Source organism: Palaemon carinicauda, unplaced genomic scaffold, assembly GCF_036898095.1.
Source record: "Palaemon carinicauda isolate YSFRI2023 unplaced genomic scaffold, ASM3689809v2 scaffold184, whole genome shotgun sequence".
Classification (NCBI taxonomy): Eukaryota; Metazoa; Arthropoda; class Malacostraca; order Decapoda; family Palaemonidae; genus Palaemon; species Palaemon carinicauda.
Genome location: NW_027169414.1, coordinates 102,447 through 126,500, shown reverse-complemented (window position 1 = coordinate 126,500; position 24,054 = coordinate 102,447). Strand labels below are relative to the sequence as shown.

Here is a 24,054-nt window from a genome sequence, read left to right as displayed (position 1 = left end):
TATATATATATATATATATATATTATATATATATATATATATATATATAATATATATATATATATATATATATATATATATATATATATATATATATATATGTGTGTGTGTGTGTGTGTGTGTGTGTGTGTGTGTAATCATCATCTTCATCTCCTCCTACGCCTATTGACGCAAAGGGCCTCTGTTAAATTTCGCCAGTCATCTCTATCCTGAGCTTTTAAATCAATAATTCTCCAATCGTCCTATCCTATTTCACGCTTCATAGTCCTCAGCCATGTAAGTCTGTGTTTTCCAACTCTTCTAGTGTCTTGTGCGTATGTGTGTGTGCGTGTGTGTGATTGCTTGTATATATAATATATATATATATATATATATATATATATATATATATATATATATATATTATATATACACAAACACACACACACACACACACACACATATATATATATATATATATATATATATATATATATTATAGCGTATGTGTGTGCGTGTGTGTGATTGCTTGTATATATATATATATATATATATTATATATATATATATATATATATATATTTATATATATATATATATATATATATATATATATATATATATATGTGAAATAACTGATGATATTAAATGGTGTTATTCTTGGCAAGAATAATGCACGAAGAGATTAAAGTACTGAGAGAGAGAGAGAGACGAGAGAGAGAGAGAGAGAGAGAGAGAGAGAGAGAGAGAGAGAGAGCGCTCTATCACCTAACCAGCCCCCCCCCAGACCCCCCCAAATCAGCTGATTGACAGCTCCCAACCGTGAGACGATATTCCCACCTGAGGAATTCCTTCAAAGATCCGGAAATGAAAGCATTATGAGCCACAAACACAACACACACGCACACACACACACACACACACACACGCACACACACACACACAAAACATAACATATAATTGCTATTATCATAATCTACCAAAAGCGAGAGAGAGAGAGAGAGAGAGAGAGAGAGAGAGAGAGAGAGAGAGAGAGAGAGAGAGAGAGAGAGAGAGAGAGAGAACCGTCTAGAAATTCCGTCGATGGAGTTAACGATTCAAAACGTCTTCAGGGAAGTTTTCCCTTCGAGAGAGAGAGAGAGAGAGAGAGAGAGAGGAGAGAGAGAGAGAGAGAGAGAGAGAGAGAGAGAGAGAGTTCATTTCGGTCATCATTCGTGTTCCTAAATCTTAAAAATTTCTCTTTTTTCTGTAGAATCTTTTATAGACTTCACCCGGGGAAAGAAATGTCACAAAGGAATATTATATGGAGTAATTATTTATTTTTCGGAAGAAAAGAAAGGTGAATAATAAGAGAGATAATATAAAACAAGATGAAAAAGAAGAGGAGGATGAATTTCCCTGAAGCAGTTCGAAGAGTCTTCAGAGGCTTCAAGGAATGAATGTGTGTGAGACTCGGAGCTGGGAGCGGATTCTGAGGGTCTCTGGGAGTTCACCTTCTGCTTCTTTTTTTTTCAAAATAAGGTTGGTCGAAGGAGAACTATCTGGTAATCTAGCATAGATTTCATGATGTTCGGTATGTACCAAACAGCAATCAACAAAATCAGGAAAGCATTTGGAGGATTCTTCAACGCAGCTGATCTTCAGGAGCAGCATTCGGCGTGTGAGAGCTATCTCATGGATCTAGAAGGACAGATGAAGGAAATTCAGGATTCCTTCGGATTCAGGATGGTCTCTTGGCTACTGCCTAAGAGGATTGAGAACCCTGAGGGCGGGATCGGAAACGTTCCCGTCCTTCAGCGACTGTTGTCCTCCTTGCCTGTGGTCGGAGGATTTTGGAAATCACGGCAGGATCTTCAGTTGTGTCAACTGAAGGTCCAGACTATGGAACGGAATATGGAAACGCTCAAGGCTGATACTAAACCTTTTGAAATTCTTGGGAAATTTCTCCCAGACTTCGTCACTGGAACTGAGGATGGAACTTTTATTCCCCAAATGAGTGGTGGCAATTGGTTCCGTGTTGCTATGGTAGGTATGTTTGTGGCGGGAAACGTCTTATTATGGAAATTCTTGTCTAAAAAGGAGGAAGAAAAGGAACAAGCAGATTTAGGTGAAAATGTTCAACTGGACATGGAAAAACAAATTGAAATTTTAGACCGAGAACTGGAGAGTGCCTTGGAAGAGGTCCACTCTAGATGTCAGTTGGAATCTAAATTGGAAGAAGAAAAAAAAAGAGCTGAAGGCAGAGATTCAACGTCTCTCCAACGCTATGGAAACTCTTACAAAGGATAAAGAAAATGAAATAGAAAATTTCTCAACCAAGATGCAGGATCTGCAAATTACCAACGATCAACTAAAGAGTGAACTCTCTAATAGAGACATTACAATTTGCGAGCATTTAGATAAATTATCTGAGCAGGATTACAAAATTTCTGGACTAAATGATCAATTGGAAAAAGTTCACGTGGAATATGAAGCCCGTGTTAAGAAGGAATCAAAACTTCAAGAAAAGATAGAGGATTTGAAAATAGAGACTCTAGGTCTCTCCAACGCTATGGAAACTCTTACAAAGGATAAAGAAAATGAACTAGAAAATTTCTCAACCAAGATACAGGATCTGCAAATAATCAACGATCAACTAAAGATTGAACTCTCTAATAGAGACATTACAATTTGCGAGCATTTAGATAAATTATCTGAGCAGGATTACAAAATTTCTGGACTAAATGATCAATTGGAAAAAGTTCACGTGGAATATGAAGCCCGTGTTAAGAAGGAATATAAACTCCAGGAAAAGATAGAGGATTTGAAAATAGAGACTCTAGGTCTCTCCCAAAAAATTGAAATACTTCAAGAAAAAGAAATCGAGATTGAAAAATTCTCGACTAAGTTGCAAGATATTCAGAAAACCAACGATCACCTAAATGTGGAATTATCTAAGAGGGATGAATATTTAGATAGATTAAATGAGATGGAACAAATAAATCTTGATATGTGTGACCGACTAGCAAGAGTTGAGGATGAAAAAATAGCCTCTATTCATTGGCTGCAATCAAGATTCAAGGATAAGATTGTAGAATTTGAAGAAATTATTGGAGAGATGAAAACAGAGAAAGAGAGGCTGGAGAAGAGCTTGACTGAAGCTAGAGTTAATGATTTGGTCCGGAATGGAAGGTATAACTGTCTCTTAGAGGAGTTAAAAGCTCTTAAGGATGAATATTCACATAAATTTAGTGAGATGGAGCAAAAGAATCGTGAAATGAGTGAGGAAATAGAAAAACTTGAGGGTGAAAAGGTGGCCTCTATTCATCGATTAGAATCTGTATTTGAGAAAAAGATTGACGAACTGGAAGATACAATTGAGAAGCTCCAGAAGGAAACTTCTCCCAGTGAAGAGGAGGAGAAGGAGAAGGAGGAGGAGAAGAAGAAGGAAGAGGATGAGGAGGAGAAGAAGGAGAAGGAGGATAAGAAGAAGAAGGAAGAGGAGGAGGAGGAGAAGGAGAAGGAGAAGAAGAAGGAGGATAAGAAGAAAGAACTGAACAGACCTGGAACGAGAAAAGTGAGACTTAACAGGTCAGGTTTGGAAATCTTGACCGAGATGGATGGAGAGAAGGAAGATGTCCAAAAGGATGTCAGTGTCAATGAAGAGGAAGTCAAAGTAGTTCAGGCAGCAGAGGACCTGGATTCCAACGGACACAAGGAGGAGAAGGAGGTCGTTGGAGGGCCATCTGGTGTGGGTCAGTTGCTGAGCTGGCTGCTAGCCGCCAAAGAGGCTCTCCCTGACAACCATCACAAGGAAGAGCAGAAGCTCCAGAAGGAAACTTCTCCCAGTGAAGAGGAGGAGAAGGAGGAGGAGGAGGAGGAGGAGGAGAAGGATGAGGAGGAGAAGGAGGATAAGAAGAAGGAAGAGGAGGAGAAGGAGGAGGAGAAGGAGGAGGAGAAGGAGAAGGAGAAGGAGGATAAGAAGAAAGAACTGAACAGACCTGGAACGAGAAAAGTGAGACTTAACAGGTCAAGTTTGGAAATCTTGACCGAGATGGATGGAGAGAAGGAAGATGTCCAAAAGGATGTCAGTGTCAATGAAGAGGAAGTCAAAGTAGTTCAGGCAGCAGAGGACCTGGATTCCAACGGACATAAGGAGGAGAAGGAGGTCGTTGGAGGGCCATCTGGTGTGGGTCAGTTGCTGAGCTGGCTGCTAGCCGCCAAAGAGGCTCTCCCTGACAACAACCACAAGGAAGAGCAGAAGCTCCAAAAGGAAACTTCTCCCAGTAAAGAGGAGGAGAAGGAGGAGGAGGAGGAGAAGGAGAAGGAGGATAAGAAGAAGAGGGAAGAGGAGGAGGAGGAGAAGGAGGAGGAGAAGAAGGAGAAGGAGGATAAGAAGAAAGAACTGAACAGACCTGGAACGAGAAAAGTGAGACTTAACAGGTCAGGTTTGGAAATCTTGACCGAGATGGATGGAGAGAAGGAAGATGTCCAAAAGGATGTCAGTGTCAATGAAGAGGAAGTCAAAGTAGTTCAGGCAGTAGAGGACCTGGATTCCAACGGACATAAGGAGGAGGAGGAGGTCGTTGGAGGGCCATCTGGTGTGGGTCACTTGCTGAGCTGGCTGCTAGCCGCCAAAGAGGCTCTCCCTGACAACCATCACAAGGAAGAGCAGAAGCTCCAGAAGGAAACTTCTCCCAGTGAAGAGGAGGAGAAGGAGGAGGAGAAGGATGAGGAGGAGAAGGAGGAGAAGGATGAGGAGGAGAAGGAGGATAAGAAGAAGGAAGAGGAGGAGAAGGAGGAGGAGAAGGAGGAGGAGAAGGAGAAGGAGAAGGAGGATAAGAAGAAAGAACTGAACAGACCTGGAACGAGAAAAGTGAGACTTAACAGGTCAGGTTTGGAAATCTTGACCGAGATGGATGGAGAGAAGGAAGATGTCCAAAAGGATGTCAGTGTCAATGAAGAGGAAGTCAAAGTAGTTCAGGCAGTAGAGGACCTGGATTCCAACGGACATAAGGAGGAGGAGGAGGTCGTTGGAGGGCCATCTGGTGTGGGTCAGTTGCTGAGCTGGCTGCTAGCCGCCAAAGAGGCTCTCCCTGGCAACAACCACAAGGAAGAGCAGAAGCTCCAGAAGGAAACTTCTCCCAGTGAAGAGGAGGAGAAGGAGGGGGAGAAGGAGAAGGAGGAGAAGAAGGAGAAGGGGGATAAGAAGAAGAAGGAAGAGGATGAGGAGGAGGAGGAGAAGGAGGAGGAGGAGAAGGAGGAGGAGAAGGAGGAGGAGGAGAAGGAGAAGGAGGAGGAGGAGGAGGATAAGAAGAAGAAGGAAGAGGATGAGGAGGAGAAGGAGGAAGAGAAGGAGGAGGAGGAGGAGGAGAAGGGGGAGGAGAAGGAGAAGGAGGAGAAGAAGAAGGAGGAGAAGAAGAAGGAGGAGAAGGAGGAGGTGAAGGAGGAGAAAATTGCAGAGAAAAAACCTGCTCGCAAACTTATCGTTTTTGACCTGGAACCTGAGAAGCCCAAAAGGGTCTTCTCATCTCACATCACCTTCCAAGGTGCAAAGGTTGGAGCTAACCCCACAAGGGACTATGCCCTAAAGGGGCACGTGACTGTCGCCTTGGATGTCCCAAGGAGGTTCCACAGAGCCATATATGGAGTGGAAGGAAAGACGCTGAGGGAAATCACCCGGCAGAGTGGCGTCAGCTCCATAGATATGCCAAGAAGGCATGAATACAGTAACTTGATCAGTATCAGTGGTACCATTGGGTATGTTCAATTAGCAGCTGATATTATCGATAAGATTCTGAGGAGACTTCCCGATTATTAAATACTTCAATCAGGATAAAAAAAATCTAGAAAAAAATGAAAAAAAAAAAAAAAAAGTGATGAGGCTCGGCTTAACCGCCCGGCCAAAGTGATGAGGCTCGGCTTAACCGCCCGGCCAACTGATGCGGCTCGGCTTAACCGCCCGGCCAAAGTGATGAGGCTCGGCTTAACCGCCCGGCCAAAGTGATGAGGCTCGGCTTAACCGCCCGGCCAACTGATGCGGCTCGGCATAACCGCCCGGCCAAAGTGATGAGGCTCGGCTTAACCGCCCGGCCAAGTGATGAGGCTCGGCTTAACCGCCCGGCCAAAGTGATGAGGCTCGGCTTAACCGCCCGGCAAACTGATGCGGCTCGGCTTAACCGCCCGGCCAACTGATGCGGCTCGGCTTAACCGCCCGGCCAAAGTGATGAGGCTCGGCTTAACCGCCCGGCCAAAGTGATGAGGCTCGGCTTAACCGCCCGGCCAAAGTGATGAGGCTCGGCTTAACCGCCCGGCCAAAGTGATGAGGCTCGGCTTAACCGCCCGGCCAAAGTGATGAGGCTCGGCTTAACCGCCCGGCCAACTGATGCGGCTCGGCTTAACCGCCCGGCCAACTGATGAGGCTCGGCTTAACCGCCCGGCCAAAGTGATGAGGCTCGGCTTAACCGCCCGGCCAAGTGATGCAGCTCGGCTTAACCGCCCGGCCAACTGATGCGGCTCAGCTTAACCGCCCGGCCAACTGATGCGGCTCGGCTTAACCGCCCGGCCAAAGTGATGAGGCTCGGCTTAACCGCCCGGCCAACTGATGCGGCTCGGCTTAACCGCCCGGCCAACTGATGCGGCTCGGCTTAACCGCCCGGCCAACTGATGCGGCTCGGCTTAACCGCCCGGCCAACTGATGTGGCTCGGCTTAACCGCCCGGCCAAAGTGATGAGGCTCGGCTTAACCGCCCGGCCAAAGTGATGAGGCTCGGCTTAACCGCCCGGCCAACTGATGCGGCTCGGCTTAACCGCCCGGCCAACTGATGCGGCTCGGCTTAACCGCCCGGCCAAAGTGATGAGGCTCGGCTTAACCGCCGGGCCAACTGATGCGGCACGTCTTAACCGCTCGGCCAACTGATGCGGCTCGGCTTAACCGCCCGGCCAAAGTGATGAGGCTCGGCTTAACCGCCCGGCCAAAGTGATGAGGCTCAGCTTAACCGCCCGGCCAAAGTGATGAGGCTCGGCTTAACCGCCCGGCCAACTGATGCGGCTCGGCTTAACCGCCCGGCCAAAGTGATGAGGCTCGGCTTAACCGCCCGGCCAAGTGATGAGGCTCGGCTTAACCGCCCGGCCAACTGATGCGGCTCGGCTTAACCGCCCGGCCAACTGATGCGGCTCGGCTTAACCACCCGGCCAAAGTGATGAGGCTCGGCTTAACCGCCCGGCCAACTGATGCGGCACGTCTTAACCGCTCGGCCAACTGATGCGGCTCGGCTTAACCGCCCGGCCAAAGTGATGAGGCTCGGCTTAACCGCCCGGCCAAAGTGATGAGGCTCGGCTTAACCGCCCGGCCAAAGTGATGAGGCTCGGCTTAACCGCCCGGCCAACTGATGCGGCTCGGCTTAACCGCCCGGCCAAAGTGATGAGGCTCGGCTTAACCGCCCGGCCAAGTGATGAGGCTCGGCTTAACCGCCCGGCCAAAGTGATGAGGCTCGGCTTAACCGCCCGGCCAAAGTGATGAGGCTCGGCTTAACCGCCCGGCCAAAGTGATGAGGCTCGGCTTAACCGCCCGGCCAAAGTGATGAGGCTCGGCTTAACCGCCCGGCCAACTGATGCGGCTCGGCTTAACCGCCCGGCCAACTGATGCGGCTCGGCTTAACCGCCCGGCCAAAGTGATGAGGCTCTGCTTAACCGCCCGGCCAAGTGATGAGGCTCGGCTTAACCGCCCGGCCAAAGTGATGAGGCTCGGCTTAACCGCCCGGCCAACTGATGCGGCTCGGCTTAACCGCCTGGCCAACTGATGCGGCTCGGCTTAACCGCCCGGCCAAAGTGATGAGGCTCGGCTTAACCGCCCGGCCAACTGATGCGGCTCGGCTTAACCGCCCGGCCAACTGATGAGGCTCGGCTTAACCGCCCGGCCAACTGATGAGGCTCGGCTTAACCGCCCGGCCAACTGATGAGGCTCGGCTTAACCGCCCGGCTAAAGTGATGAGGCTCGGCTTAACCGCCCGGCCAACTGATGCGGCTCGGCTTAACCGCCCGGCCAACTGATGAGGCTCGGCTTAACCGCCCGGCCAACTGATGAGGCTCGGCTTAACCGCCCGGCCAACTGATGCGGCTCGGCTTAACCGCCCGGCCAACTGATGAGGCTCGGCTTAACCGCCCGGCCAACTGATGAGGCTCGGCTTAACCGCCCGGCCAACTGATGAGGCTCGGCTTAACCGCCCGGCCAACCGATGCGGCTCGGCTTAACCGCCCGGCCAACTGATGAGGCTCGGCTTAACCGCCCGGCCAACTGATGAGGCTCGGCTTAACTGCCCGGCCAAAGTGATGAGGCTCGGCTTAACCGCCCGGCCAACTGATGCGGCTCGGCTTAACCGCCCGGCCAACTGATGAGGCTCGGCTTAACCGCCCGGCCAACTGATGAGGCTCGGCTTAACCGCCCGGCCAACTGATGAGGCTCGGCTTAACCGCCCGGCCAAAGTGATGAGGCTCGGCTTAACCCCCCGGCCAACTGATGCGGCTCGGCTTAACCGCCCGGCCAACTGATGAGGCTCGGCTTAACCGCCCGGCCAACTGATGAGGCTCAGCTTAACCGCCCGGCCAAAGTGATGAGGCTCGGCTTAACCGCCCGGCCAACTGATGAGGCTCGGCTTAACCGCCCGGCCAAAGTGATGAGGCTCGGCTTAACCGCCCGGCCAACTGATGAGGCTCGGCTTAACCGCCCGGCCAAAGTGATGAGGCTCGGCTTAACCGCCCGGCCAACTGATGCGGCTCGGCTTAACCGCCCGGCCAACTGATGAGGCTCGGCTTAACCGCCCGGCCAAAGTGATGAGTCTCGGCTTAACCGCCCGGCCAAAGTGATGAGGCTCGGCTTAACCGCCCGGCCAACTGATGAGGCTCGGCTTAACCGCCCGGCCAACTGATGCGGCTCGGCTTAACCGCCCGGCCAACTGATGAGGCTCGGCTTAACCGCCCGGCCAACTGATGAGGCTCGGCTTAACTGCCCGGCCAAAGTGATGAGGCTCGGCTTAACCGCCCGGCCAACTGATGAGGCTCGGCTTAACCGCCCGGCCAACTGATGAGGCTCGGCTTAACCGCCCGGCCAACTGATGAGGCTCGGCTTAACCGCCCGGCCAAAGTGATGAGGCTCGGCTTAACCGCCCGGCCAACTGATGCGGCTCGGCTTAACCGCCCGGCCAACTGATGAGGCTCGGCTTAACCGCCCGGCCAACTGATGAGGCTCGGCTTAACCGCCTGGCCAAAATGATGAGGCTCGGCTTAACCGCCCGGCCAACTGATGAGGCTCGGCTTAACCGCCCGGCCAACTGATGAGGCTCGGCTTAACCGCCCGGCCAAAGTGATGAGGCTCGGCTTAACCGCCCGGCCAACTGATGAGGCTCGGCTTAACCGCCCGGCCAAAGTGATGAGGCTCGGCTTAACCGCCCGGCCAACTGATGCGGCTCGGCTTAACCGCCCGGCCAACTGATGAGGCTCGGCTTAACCGCCCGGCCAAAGTGATGAGGCTCGGCTTAACCGCCCGGCCAAAGTGATGAGGCTCGGCTTAACCGCCCGGCCAACTGATGAGGCTCGGCTTAACCGCCCGGCCAACTGATGAGGCTCGGCTTAACCGCCCGGCCAACTGATGAGGCTCGGCTTAACCGCCCGGCCAACCGATGCGGCTCGGCTTAACCGCCCGGCCAACCGATGCGGCTCGGCTTAACCGCCCGGCCAACTGATGAGGCTCGGCTTAACCGCCCGGCCAACTGATGCGGCTCGGCTTAACCGCCCGGCCAACTGATGCGGCTCGGCTTAACCGCCCGGCCAAAGTGATGAGGCTCGGCTTAACCGCCCGGCCAAAGTGATGAGGCTCGGCTTAACCGCCCGGCCAAAGTGATGAGGCTCGGCTTAACCGCCCGGCCAAAGTGATGAGGCTCGGCTTAACCGCCCGGCCAAAGTGATGAGGCTCGGCTTAACCGCCCGGCCAAAGTGATGAGGCTCGGCTTAACCGCCCGGCCAAAGTGATGAGGCTCGGCTTAACCGCCCGGCCAAAGTGATGAGGCTCGGCTTAACCGCTCGGCCAAAGTGATGCGGCTCGGCTTAACCGCCCGGCCAACTGAAGAGGCTCGGCTTAACCGCCCGGCCAAAGTGATGCGGCTCGGCTTAACCGCCCGGCCAACTGATGCGGCTCGGCTCAACCGCCGGGCCAACTGATGAGGCTCGGCTTAACCGCCCGGCCAACTGATGAGGCTTGGCTTAACCGCCCGGCCAACTGATGCGGCTCGGCTTAACCGCCCGGCCAAGTGATGAGGCTCGGCTTAACCGCCCGGGCAACTGATGAGGCTCGGCTTAACCGCCTGGCCAACTGATGAGGCTCGGCTTAACCGCCCGGCCAACTGATGCGGCTCGGCTTAACCGCCCGGCCAACTGATGAGGCTCGGCTTAACCGCCCGGCCAACTGATGAGGCTCGGCTTAACCGCCCGGCCGAAGTGATGAGGCTCGGCTTAACCGCCCGGCCAACTTATGCGGCTCGGCTTAACCGCCCGGCCAACTGATGAGGCTCGGCTTAACCGCCCGGCCAACTGATGCGGCTCGGCTTAACCGCCCGGCCAACTGATGAGGCTCGGCTTAACCGCCCGGCCAAAGTGATGAGGCTCGGCTTAACCGCCCGGCCAAAGTGATGAGGCTCGGCTTAACCGCCCGGCCAAAGTGATGAGGCTCGGCTTAACCGCCCGGCCAAAGTGATGAGGCTCGGCTTAACCGCCCGGCCAACTGATGAGGCTCGGCTTAACCGCCCGGCCAACTGATGAGGCTCGGCTTAACCGCCCGGCCAAAGTGATGAGGCTCGGCTTAACCGCCCGGCCAACTGATGCGGCTCGGCTTAACCGCCCGGCCAACTGATGAGGCTCGGCTTAACCGCCCGGCCAACTGATGAGGCTCGGCTTAACCGCCCGGCCAACTGATGAGGCTCGGCTTAACCGCCCGGCCAAAGTGATGAGGCTCGGCTTAACCGCCCGGCCAACTGATGAGGCTCGGCTTAACCGCCCGGCCAAAGTGATGAGGCTCGGCTTAACCGCCCGGCCAACTGATGAGGCTCGGCTTAACCGCCCGGCCAAAGTGATGAGGCTCGGCTTAACCGCCCGGCCAACTGATGCGGCTCGGCTTAACCGCCCGGCCAACTGATGAGGCTCGGCTTAACCGCCCGGCCAACTGATGAGGCTCGGCTTAACCGCCCGGCCAACTGATGAGGCTCGGCTTAACCGCCCGGCCAAAGTGATGAGGCTCGGCTTAACCGCCCGGCCAACTGATGAGGCTCGGCTTAACCGCCCGGCCAACTGATGAGGCTCGGCTTAACCGCCCGGCCAACTGATGAGGCTCGGCTTAACCGCCCGGCCAACTGATGAGGCTCGGCTTAACCGCCCGGCCAACTGATGCGGCTCGGCTTAACCGCCCGGCCAACTGATGAGGCTCGGCTTAACCGCCCGGCCAACTGATGAGGCTCGGCTTAACCGCCCGGCCAACTGATGAGGCTCGGCTTAACCGCCCGGCCAAAGTGATGAGGCTCGGCTTAACCGCCCGGCCAACTGATTCGGCTCGGCTTAACCGCCCGGCCAACTGATGAGGCTCGGCTTAACCGCCCGGCCAAAGTGATGAGGCTCGGCTTAACCGCCCGGCCAACTGATGAGGCTCGGCTTAACCGCCCGGCCAAAGTGATGAGGCTCGGCTTAACCGCCCGGCCAACTGATGAGGCTCGGCTTAACCGCCCGGCCAAAGTGATGAGGCTCGGCTTAACCGCCCGGCCAACTGATGCGGCTCGGCTTAACCGCCCGGCCAACTGATGAGGCTCGGCTTAACCGCCCGGCCAACTGATGAGGCTCGGCTTAACCGCCCGGCCAACTGATGAGGCTCGGCTTAACCGCCCGGCCAAAGTGATGAGGCTCGGCTTAACCGCCCGGCCAACTGATGAGGCTCGGCTTAACCGCCCGGCCAACTGATGAGGCTCGGCTTAACCGCCCGGCCAACTGATGAGGCTCGGCTTAACCGCCCGGCCAACTGATGAGGCTCGGCTTAACCGCCCGGCCAACTGATGCGGCTCGGCTTAACCGCCCGGCCAACTGATGAGGCTCGGCTTAACCGCCCGGCCAACTGATGAGGCTCGGCTTAACCGCCCGGCCAACTGATGAGGCTCGGCTTAACCGCCCGGCCAAAGTGATGAGGCTCGGCTTAACCGCCCGGCCAACTGATGCGGCTCGGCTTAACCGCCCGGCCAACTGATGAGGCTCGGCTTAACCGCCCGGCCAACTGATGAGGCTCGGCTTAACCGCCCGGCCAACTGATGAGGCTCGGCTTAACCGCCCGGCCAAAGTGATGAGGCTCGGCTTAACCGCCCGGCCAACTGATGAGGCTCGGCTTAACCGCCCGGCCAAAGTGATGAGGCTCGGCTTAACCGCCCGGCCAACTGATGAGGCTCGGCTTAACCGCCCGGCCAAAGTGATGAGGTTCGGCTTAACCGCCCGGCCAACTGATGCGGCTCGGCTTAACCGCCCGGCCAACTGATGAGGCTCGGCTTAACCGCCCGGCCAACTGATGAGGCTCGGCTTAACCGCCCGGCCAACTGATGCGGCTCGGCTTAACCGCCCGGCCAACTGATGAGGCTCGGCTTAACCGCCCGGCCAAAGTGATGAGGCTCGGCTTAACCGCCCTGCCAACTGATGCGGCTCGGCTTAACCGCCCGGCCAACTGATGAGGCTCGGCTTAACCGCCCGGCCAAAGTGATGAGGCTCGGCTTAACCGCCCGGCCAACTGATGAGGCTCGGCTTAACCGCCCGGCCAACTGATGAGGCTCGGCTTAACCGCCCGGCCAACTGATGCGGCTCGGCTTAACCGCCCGGCCAACTGATGAGGCTCGGCTTAACCGCCCGGCCAACTGATGAGGCTCGGCTTAACCGCCCGGCCAAAGTGATGAGGCTCGGCTTAACCGCCCGGCCAAAGTGATGAGGCTCGGCTTAACCGCCCGGCCAAAGTGATGAGGCTCGGCTTAACCGCCCGGCCAAAGTGATGAGGCTCGGCTTAACCGCCCGGCCAAAGTGATGAGGCTCGGCTTAACCGCCCGGCCAAAGTGATGAGGCTCGGCTTAACCGCCCGGCCAAAGTGATGAGGCTCGGCTTAACCGCCCGGCCAAAGTGATGAGGCTCGGCTTAACCGCCCGGCCAAAAACCTGATTAATCTTGAATTGTTCAGACTTTAGATAAAAAAAAAAAAAAGAGGAAGGAAGGAAGGAGGGTCGTGGGAACCAAGCCTGCTAACATTGAAGTAGGCAAAACCCACCTGATGAGCCCTTTGGTCAGGGCGAAACCCTTAGGCATCGACCACACCGGGAGCGACTAGCGGCGAGGTTAGAGACAAGAGGTTCCAGCGGCAAATTGAAACCTATGGTATCGTATGTGGGTGGCCACATATATATATATATATATATATATATATATATATATATATATATATATATATATATATATATATATATATATATAAAACACAAAGAATCTAAGAGGGAGTATTGAAATTTCACATGTAAAAAAACAAACAATATATCTTATGTAAATACTAGTTCATTCTGGAATAAAAGGAACAATGATTTTTCGTGAACTTTATCATATTTGAAGTAATTATAATGGCTGGTAAGAGAGAGAATGAGGTTCTCTATAGTTGTCTATATATACTGTATATATATATATATATATATATATATATATATATATATATATATATATATATATATATATATATATATATATATATATATATATATATACATATATGGATAAATATCAACACAACATCGTGTTCAAATAGAAATAAATTTCTACCTCATACTTGGGATCGAACGTTAGCCCCTTCTAATGAAAGGCCAGGTCGAAACCAACCATGCCACGAGAGCCCATAAAAGGAAATCTGAACCTGACAATAATCTATCTGTCCGAGGATTTACCTGGTGAGACATCAGTCTCTTTACCAGCGAGTTTTACCAGATTTCCCCGGGCCACCACGTGACACAATTGGTAGTAATTCATTCAAATTACCCCTAATGAGTCAATATGGATAAATATCAACACAACATCGTGTTCAAATAGAAATAAATTTCTACCTCATACTTGGGATCGAACGCTAGCCCCTTCTAATGAAAGGCCAGGTTCCTTTTATGGGCTCTCGTGGCATGGTTGGTTTCGACCTGGCCTTTCATTAGAAGGGGCTAGCGTTCGATCCCAAGTATGAGGTAGAAATTTATTTCTATTTGAACACGATGTTGTGTTGATATTTATCCATATTGACTCATTAGGGGTAATTTGAATGAATTACTACCAATTGTGTCACGTGGTGGCCCGGGGAAATCTGGTAAAACTCGCTGGTAAAGAGACTGATGTCTCACCAGGTAAATCCTCGGACAGATAGATTATTGTCAGGTTCAGATTTCCTTTTATGGGCTCTCGTGGCATGGTTGGTTTCGACCTGGCCTTTCATTAGAAGGGGCTAGCGTTCGATCCCAAGTATGAGGTAGAAATTTATTTCTATTTGAACACGATGTTGTGTTGATATTTATCCATATATATATATATATATATACATATATATATATATATATATATATATATATATATATATATATATAATATCGGGTTTAGATCAGTAAATTTTTACCACAGAATCAAACTCAAAATTAATTATAAAGGATAAATGTTTAGATTATGCACAAATAAGCTAGGATTCTAACATTATAAAATAATAATAATAATAATAGTAATGGCTGCATCGGCAGAGTTTATTTTCTTATCCAATTCTTCTATTTTCCGGATAATTCTCTTCTCTAGAGCGCTGCAATCAGCCAGCAGACTTGAAAAATTCATCAGTCAGGTGAATGACAAAATCGGGAAGACTTTTCAATTATATTCTCACAAAATACAAGTAAAACTTTTGGTACAAAATAGTAAAAACTACGACGCGTTTCGAGGATAAGTCCTTCCTCGTCTTCAGGTAGAGAGTGAGGTGGATGCTACAGTCGGGTGGTATACATACCCAGGATCAGGATTACAGGTGAGGGGGCTCGAATTTTCATTGGTTTTCATTGGTTGATCGGAGCTGGTATGGTATGATGTCTGGTGTACGGCGATCTCGGCCGGGAATACCAGTCTGTGACGTCATCGGGGGACCTGAATTTTGATTGGCTGAGGCGCGCTCTGAGCCAGCTCAGAGCGCGCCTCAGCCAATCAAAATTCAGGTCCCCCGATGACGTCACAGACTGGTATTCCCGGCCGAGATCGCCGTACACCAGACACCATACCATACCAGCTCCGATCAACCAATGAAAACCAATGAAAATTCGAGCCCCCTCACCTGTAATCCTGATCCTGGGTATGTATACCACCCGACTGCAGCATCCACCTCACTCTCTACCTGAAGACGAGGAAGGACTTATCCTCGAAACGCGTCGTAGTTTTTACTATTTTGTACCAAAAGTTTTACTTGTATTTTGTGAGAATATAATTGAAAAGTCTTCCCGATTTTGTCATTCACCTGACTGATGAATTTTTCAAGTCTGCTGGCTGATTGCAGCGCTCTAGAGAAGAGAATTATCTGGAAAATAGAAAAATTGGATAAGAAAATAAACTCTGCCGATGCAGCCATTACTTTTAACTCAACCTGCCTAAAAGAGGGTCTCCTACCACAATAATAATAATAATAATAATAATATCTGGAAGTAGGGGAATCTCTGAGTATCTGGATTCACCAACTCCTTCCAACATCTTTCTTCATCTGTCAACAAAGGCTGAAGGGGGAGGAGCTTTGCCCAGAAATATAAATCCAATCCTCTTCTAGCTTTCGAGTGTTGGAAGGGGCGTATGAGAACTTCCAACAAAACATGCCTAGAACCTATCGTTCAACCGTTCTTTTGAAGAACGACATTGTCGAAACGAAACGTGCTAACTGTATTGGGGGCTAATAGCCTGGAGTGAAGAGAGCCCCAGGTCGAGTTGCTGTCCAGTCGATCTCTGTGTGTGTGTGTCTTTGTCACCCACTCCTTGGTCTGTGTGTGTGTGTCTTTGTCATATACTCTGACTCCTTGGTCTGTGTGTGTGTGTGTGTGTGTGTGTGTGTCTTTGTCATCCACTCCTTCCTTTATCTATTACTGTCCCTCTCTTTTTTTCCATACTTGATTCTTTAGTTTCGCTGAATGACGGTTTTGCTTCAATAAATCATGACATTGTGCCTTTTCTTTGCAAGTAGCCACTCGTAGGGGTTCGTGTAGCAGTACCTCTCATCAACAGGATACCTGTAATGCACGTGTAATGCAATTAAGAATTTTGATAAGTTAAGGCACTCGGTATTAAGTAAGAGACAGAATGAAATACGTAAGGGTAACGAAAGAGTAGGCTTAGAGAATTTTTTTTTTTTTTGAAGAAATATATGTGATAGACTTGCGTCAACTGTCGAGTAATATTTGTTTTTATATATCTATGTGCTATTACTAAAACCGTAATAATTTTTGAAATGTTACTTTGAAATATTTCTGAAGCATAGATGTAATAAATGAAATAGTTAATTATTACATGTTTAAAACACATGACGTAATATGTCATTATGGATGAAGATGCTAGCGTGAGATTTGCTGTAGTCATATAAAATCATAATAGGATGTACTTTGCATCCCTCGGCAATGTAACATTTTTCTGAAACGTCAACACACATGCATACCGTGTGAAAGATTGTGTCGTCACCGGATGAAAGTGTCTTCCGAGAAAGAATGTAAAGTTTCCATGTTGTGTTTAAATGCTAAGACAACTAAGCATACGATATCTGTGTTATCGATAATTTAGGCAGTTCATATCTATACTTCACCTGAATTGGTCATCCGACCAAACCAGCTCCACTTCTGTGATGGAGATGTTTAACACTGTTGTTTTTAGAGAATAAACCACTTTTAAATTTACAAAGATGAACTTTATTTTCAAGACTTAACATCTCAAACAACACATACTCAATGTGTGCTTATAACAGTAGCACACTAATATATATCATTACTTGAGTCTCTCCTACAATACAGTATTTTACGTTTTCTATCGTCTCACGAGAGAAAATAATGTAGCGCAGATCCGTAATTTTTAGATCCTGTCATGTAATATAATGACATGTATTAGGACGTTTGCCTGTTAGGTATTTGAAGTGCTGCTCACTCATTTGACTCTCGCTGCGGCTTGTTAACGAAGCGATAACGTAGCAGAGATTTTGACTACGGGAGTCGGAAGCTCGTCGGCAAGCAAAGAGGTGCTCTGCTTTGAGGAGTATTGGGGCTGTATAAGGACGTGGTCCAGTAGCCCTTACATACACTGAAAGAATCCCAAGGTAATCTTCGTGACATGTTGTTAGGTTATATGGTTATTCTATATTGTATATAGAAATCGTGTATAATTATTGTTTGCTTATGTGAGTAATTTTGTTTTAGGAGCGGACAGCATATATCGTAATACGTCTTGGGTGGTGATACCTTTTGTTACGTGTGCTTTATCTCTCCGTGGGTTTCTTTTAGGTAACTTTATAATTTTGTTTTATATGTTAATTAAATGTTTAATATGTTAATGAAACGTGACTTGAAAGTATTGTGGTTTTGTGTTGATACGTTAGTTTTGGTGTAACTGGTGTTGCCATTGTAAAACATTTTGATTTTAAAATTCACGTGACAATTTGGCGCCCGAACAGGGACCGTTCATTCATTTTACAAGACTAAGGTGTATTGCAGATAAGGTCTGTGAAGCTTTTTAGATATGAGTACTTTAAAAGAAATTGTTAGTTTGGGGAAGGAAATGGGTTACGAAGGTGATGATTTAAGGGATTTTGTTGAAAAGGAAAGACTTATTCGAGAGCGGGCACTAGAAAGGGAAAGGGAAATGGAGAGAGAAGAAAGGGAAAGAGAGAGAGAAGAAAGGGAAAGAGAGAGAGAAGAAAGGGCAGTAGAAAGGGAAATACGAAAGCAGCAATTAGAAGTCGAACGATTAAAGTTACAGATGCAGGGAAATGAAAAAGATTCTAGTTTGTGTAAACCCTCGCTACCTAAACTGCCTGTTTTTAATGATATAACTGATAGTATTGACGCCTATATTTTAAGATTTGAACGTTTAGCCGTTAGTGCTGGCTGGAGCAAAGACATTTGGGCTGTTAGTTTAGCATCATTATTACAAGGGAAAGCTTTGGAAACTTACCAGCACCTTTCACCTGTTGAAGCTAAAGATTTCGATAGTGTTAAAGAGGCATTATTACGTTGTTTTCAGTGTACTTCGGAAGGATATAGATTGAGATTTCGTAACTGTAAATTCTTTAAGAACGAGACCGCTCAGCAATTTGGGAATAGATTGAAAAATAACCTTAAGAGGTGGGTGGAATTAGCAGATTGTGAAGAAACATTTGATGACTTGTTTGATTTAATGTTAATAGAACAATTTTTAAATGCTTGTGACAAAGATATGGTTGTATTCTTGAAGGAACATGAAATGAAAACATTTGATCAAGTTGTAAAATATGCCGAGATGTATATGGAGGCCCATTTAAATTATGGCAAAAAGAGTTTAAGTGGTGGTCATGAAAAGCACGGTGCCTCTGCAAGTAAAGTTACCACTGGGGATAGTAAATGGCAAACGGATGCCGATAGTGATAGGAAGGTTACGGCAAGAAATTGTTACGTATGTGGTCGTGGTAATCACCTTGCTAAAGATTGTTTTGAAAGGTTTGGGGGTCCAAAACGTAAAGGTGCGAGTAAGGGTGCGACAGAGAAAGCAGCTGTGGTTGGTCATGGGGGCAAGTTAATGGTGGATAAAGGTACAGTGGAAGGAGTAGAGGTTAATGTATTTCGTGATCCCGGGTGTACCACGGTGTTAGTTAAGAGGGCTTTAGTGCCGAAACACAAGTTTACTGGTAAGCATGTTGACCTTAAAATGGCTAATAACCAAGTTTTTAGATATCCTGAGGCTATTGTTGATGTTGTCTCGCCATATTTCACGGGCGAAACCTTAGCTGCCTGCATGCCTGATCCTATTTATGATTTAGTGATTGGAGCAATTGATGGATCGACTGACGGTTTGAGTACGGAGGTTAGTGCTGTTACTACCCGACTGCAGAGTCAAATGCAAGAGAAAAAGTTAAAGGGACCGTCAAAGCTTAAGGTCAAAGAAGTTATAAATTTAATGCAGAAAGAGAATATAGGGAAATTACAGGCTGAAGATGGGACGCTAAAAAAGGTTTTTGAGCATGCGAAGTCAAATAGGGTCTTTGTGAAGAATGAAAATAAATCTCATTGCTTCGTAGTTAAGAAAGGTATATTATATTGTAGAGTGCAAAATGAAGGCATTATTAATGATCAGTTAGTTGTTCCTGATAAATTTCGTCATGCAGTAATAGAATTGGCTCACGATTCCTTAATGAGTGGACATTTAGGAATACAGAAAACCACAGCACGTATACAAAGTAATTTTTATTGGCCAGGTATGTCGGTGCAGATAACAAGATTTTGCAGGTCGTGTGACGCTTGTCAACGAACGGTTGACAAGGGAAGAGTTAAAAAGGTGAAGTTGGGAAGAATGCCCCTGATTCAAGAACCCTTTCAGCGTGTTGCGGTGGACATAGTGGGTCCGATTGAACCCCGTGCCAGCGACGGATCAAGATATATTCTCACCATTGTTGACTATGCTACACGTTATCCTGAGGCAGTAGCTCTGAAGAATATAGATTCAGTCACTGTAGCTGAGGCTTTGCTGTCGGTATTCAGTCGAGTGGGAATTCCAAAGGAGGTGTTATCTGACAGAGGAACACAGTTCACCTCTGAAGTAATGCGTGAATTTAATCGCTTGTTATCTATTAAGAGTATTACTACTACCCCATATCATGCTATGTGCAATGGTTTAGTAGAAAAGTTTAATGGAGTGTTGAAGAAAATGCTCAGACGTATGTGTACAGAACAACCAAAGATGTGGCCTAGGTACATTGATCCTTTATTATTTGCATATCGTGAAGTTCCGCAGTCTAGTACCAAATTCTCTCCGTTTGAGTTAGTATATGGTCATACTGTGAGGGGACCACTTAGTTTATTGAGGGAGCTGTGGGAAAATGAAGATAATGCAATTGAGGATAGCACGAGGACCACGTACGAGTATGTAGTAGACATGAGAGAAAGGTTACAGGATACATGTAGGCTAGCTCAAGAAGAGTTAGAGAGGGCTAGAGATAAGTATCAGTGTTACTATGATAAAAATGCTTGTAAAAGGGAAATAAATGAAGGGGACAAGGTCCTGTTGCTGTTGCCCACAAGTAACAATAAGCTTCTAGTGCAGTGGCAAGGTCCATTTGAAGTGGTAAAGAAAGTTAATAGGTATAATTTTGTTCTTAATATTAATGGGGTTGAGCGCAAATACCACATTAACATGCTTAAGTTATACTATGATAGGATAAGCGAAGGCAATAACGTGAAGGGTAAGTCTGTTGAGGCAGAGGGCAGTGGGGATCTCAAATCTGGAGCTGTACTTTTCACCGATGATCAGGAGAGTGATGATCTTGCATGTGTGGCAGTGGTTAGTGAGGATAGTGATGAATATGAGGTAACAGTTGTGCCGAGTGATATTCAGAGTGAAGATGTGTCTAATGTTAAAATTAATCAGGAATTATCTGAAGATAAAAAGGAGGAGTTAGCTAGAATATTACAAGAATACAAGAATGTGTTTACTGATGTACCAGGTAGAACTAATGTGATTGAACATGTGATAAACCTGTCTAGTAAGGGTCCTGTAAGGTGTAGACCATATCCTGTACCTTATGCTCTGCAGCAAGATATAGATAGGGAGATTGAAAGAATGCTCAAATTAGGAGTTATTGAGTGCTCAAATTCTCCTTATGCTACACCTTTGATAGTGGTGAAGAAAAAAGATGGCAGTAACCGGATGTGCTTAGATTTTAGGAAGATAAACAAGCTTACGGTATTTGATTCGGAACCCATGCCAGATCAGAACTTAATTATGACTCGCGTAAGTAAGAGCAGGTATTTTACGAAAATTGACCTCTCTAAAGGATATTGGCAAATACCTTTAGAAAAAGAGAGTAGAGAAGTAACCGCTTTTCAAACTAATAGAGGACTCCTTCAGTTTACAACTATGCCATTTGGTTTGGTAAATGCTGGTGCTACTTTTAACCGTATGATGAGGAAATTATTTAATGGTGTGAAAAATGTAGAGCTGTTTGTTGATGATATTTTGATTCATTCACAGGGGTGGGAAGAGCACAAGGAAACTCTGCGGCTGGTACTGGATATTTTAAGAAAAGCATTTCTCACAGCTAAGCCGTCCAAAACGGAAATTGGTTATTTTTCAGTTGAGTATTTGGGCAGTAAGATCGGTAACGGTATATCTCGGACAGCTGAGGACAAAGTAAGTAAGGTATTAAATGTAGACACACCAAAGACAAAAAGGGAGGTAAAGTCTTTTCTTGGTTTGACTGGATACTATCGCCATTATATCCCTGACTATGCTACTATTGCTGCACCTCTAACAGATCTTATAAAGAAATCTCAACCCAATGTAGTAAACTGGAGCCTGTGTCACCAAGAATCTTTTGAAAAGTTAAAGAACATTTTAAGTAGCCATCCAATAGTTAAGTTGCCTGATTTAACCAAAGATTTTGTGTTGCAGGTAGATGCATCAAATGTGGGTTTAGGGGCAATCCTTATGCAATATGTTGATGGGGAACGTTGGCCAGTGCAATATGCTAGCAGGAAACTCAAAGGTGCCGAGCAGAATTACTCTGTAATCGAGAAGGAATGCCTCGCAGTAGTGTGGGCTGTAAAGAAGTTTTACCAATATCTATACGGGAAGGCATTCGTCATAGAATCTGATCACCAACCTTTGAAGTACTTAAACTCTGCTGGTCACATTAACAGTAGACTAATGCGCTGGGCCATGTATTTACAACAGTTTGAATATACCATACATAATATTCCTGGTAAAGAAAATGTTGGTCCAGACTGCTTGAGTAGGTTGTAAAAATTTGATTTCTTTCGAAAATTGTGTAGTATGATTTTTATAGATTGGGGCACGTGTTACATGTTTGTAAAGTGTTGACCTTGTGTATGTTATTGACCTTGTATATATGTTATGTTCAAGTAATGTATATATGTTCCTGTACAGGTTTTTGATTTGTACCAGTAGTATTTTTTGTTTTGTTTGGTTGTAAGAAATTTTGCAATTTCTTAAATCATCAGGGAGATATTGTCATGTAATATAATGACATGTATTAGGACGTTTGCCTGTTAGGTATTTGAAGTGCTGCTCACTCATTTGACTCTCGCTGCGGCTTGTTAACGAAGCGATAACGTAGCAGAGATTTTGACTACGGGAGTCGGAAGCTCGTCGGCAAGCAAAGAGGTGCTCTGCTTTGAGGAGTATTGGGGCTGTATAAGGACGTGGTCCAGTAGCCCTTACATACACTGAAAGAATCCCAAGGTAATCTTCGTGACATGTTGTTAGGTTATATGGTTATTCTATATTGTATATAGAAATCGTGTATAATTATTGTTTGCTTATGTGAGTAATTTTGTTTTAGGAGCGGACAGCATATATCGTAATACGTCTTGGGTGGTGATACCTTTTGTTACGTGTGCTTTATCTCTCCGTGGGTTTCTTTTAGGTAACTTTATAATTTTGTTTTATATGTTAATTAAATGTTTAATATGTTAATGAAACGTGACTTGAAAGTATTGTGGTTTTGTGTTGATACGTTAGTTTTGGTGTAACTGGTGTTGCCATTGTAAAACATTTTGATTTTAAAATTCACGTGACAGATCCGGTCTAAATTTATTTATAAATATATTTATATATCTGGAAAGACCTCTTGACTCTTTTACAACCTTTTCGATTTGTTTATCCCGAACAGAAAGTAGATTAATCTACACGCATAGTCCTCCATATCATCGAAGAATTGTAAGGAATGCGAATGAAGTTAAGCGGTAGTACAGTAGTAATCTAATTGTGCTACATAAAGGAAGTTTGTGAAAGATGGTTAACTACAAAGAAAGGAAGGAATCGTAGGATGATAAAGAGAAATATCCTTGAGTGAAAACGGAAAGAAATAGAGTTGTAAGTAATAGTTCGGCAGCCTTTAGCCTTGCCACTGAGTGTGAGAAGTAGACTTGTTCGTTGGTAGTCGATGCAGCTTGCCTTTAAAGGTTTAAAGGCCACTCATGAATGGCAGGGGCAATGAACACTGACATTGCCCTATCGAGCAAGACAATACGCTAGAGACTGACCATACACACATGATCAGCGCCCAAGCCCCCTTTCCACCCAAGATAGAACTAAGGAGGGCCAGACAATGGATGCTAATGACTCAGCAGATAGACCTATAGGCTCCCCCATACCCCCATCCTTAGTTCATAAGGATAGTGAGGTTGCGTTCACCAGTCAGGGACGTTACCACATCGGCCACCTCAAATATCTTCGTTTGATTGGCCTTGATTTTAGTGCTGTCTTTGAATGTGTTAATCCTGAGGCCTTTCTTTTCAAACTCAAATAATTGATAGTAGTTGGTTATTTGGCTAAACGTTGATGAATTTTCACGTACTACATAGCAAAGAGTAGTTTTTAATGAGCAAGATAATTAGTAGGCCTATAGGAATTTGATATCTGATGTCCCTCAAGGTGGTGTCTTGGCTCATTACTTTTCATACTATATTATTATTATTATTATTATTATTATTATTATTATTAGCTAAGCTACAACCCTAGTTAGAAAAGCAAGATGCTATAAGCCCAAAGGCTTCAACAGGGAAAAATAGCCCAGCGAGGAAAGGAAATAAGGAAATAAATAAACGATATAAGAAATAATGATAAATTAAATTAAATATTTTAAAAACATTAATAACGTAAAACAGATATTTGATATATAAACTACAAAAGGGCTTATGTAAGCCTGTTCAACATAAAAACATTTGCTGCGAGTTTGAACTTTTGAAGTGCACCTTACGAGATACACATTGCAAAGGACGAAACAATATGAAATTATCGCTCAAAT

The 24,054-nt window shown here is 46.9% G+C and overlaps 2 protein-coding genes across 2 annotated transcripts; both read left to right on the top strand.

The window, feature by feature from the left end:
• Window positions 1–2,299: 2,299 nt before the first annotated feature.
• Window positions 2,300–17,021, top strand: LOC137635844 (myosin heavy chain, clone 203-like). The gene is made up of 2 exons (XM_068368285.1): window positions 2,300–3,365; window positions 16,966–17,021. Exons 1-2 carry the CDS (start codon window positions 2,300–2,302, stop codon window positions 17,019–17,021), a joined length of 1,122 nt encoding a protein of 373 aa, XP_068224386.1.
• Window positions 17,022–17,813: 792 nt separating this feature from the next.
• Window positions 17,814–22,776, top strand: LOC137635843 (uncharacterized). Its single transcript, XM_068368284.1, has 2 exons — window positions 17,814–22,487; window positions 22,588–22,776. The coding sequence occupies exon 1, from the start codon at window positions 17,814–17,816 to the stop codon at window positions 22,026–22,028; it is 4,215 nt and encodes a 1,404-aa protein (XP_068224385.1). The 3' UTR covers window positions 22,029–22,487; window positions 22,588–22,776.
• Window positions 22,777–24,054: the final 1,278 nt, after the last annotated feature.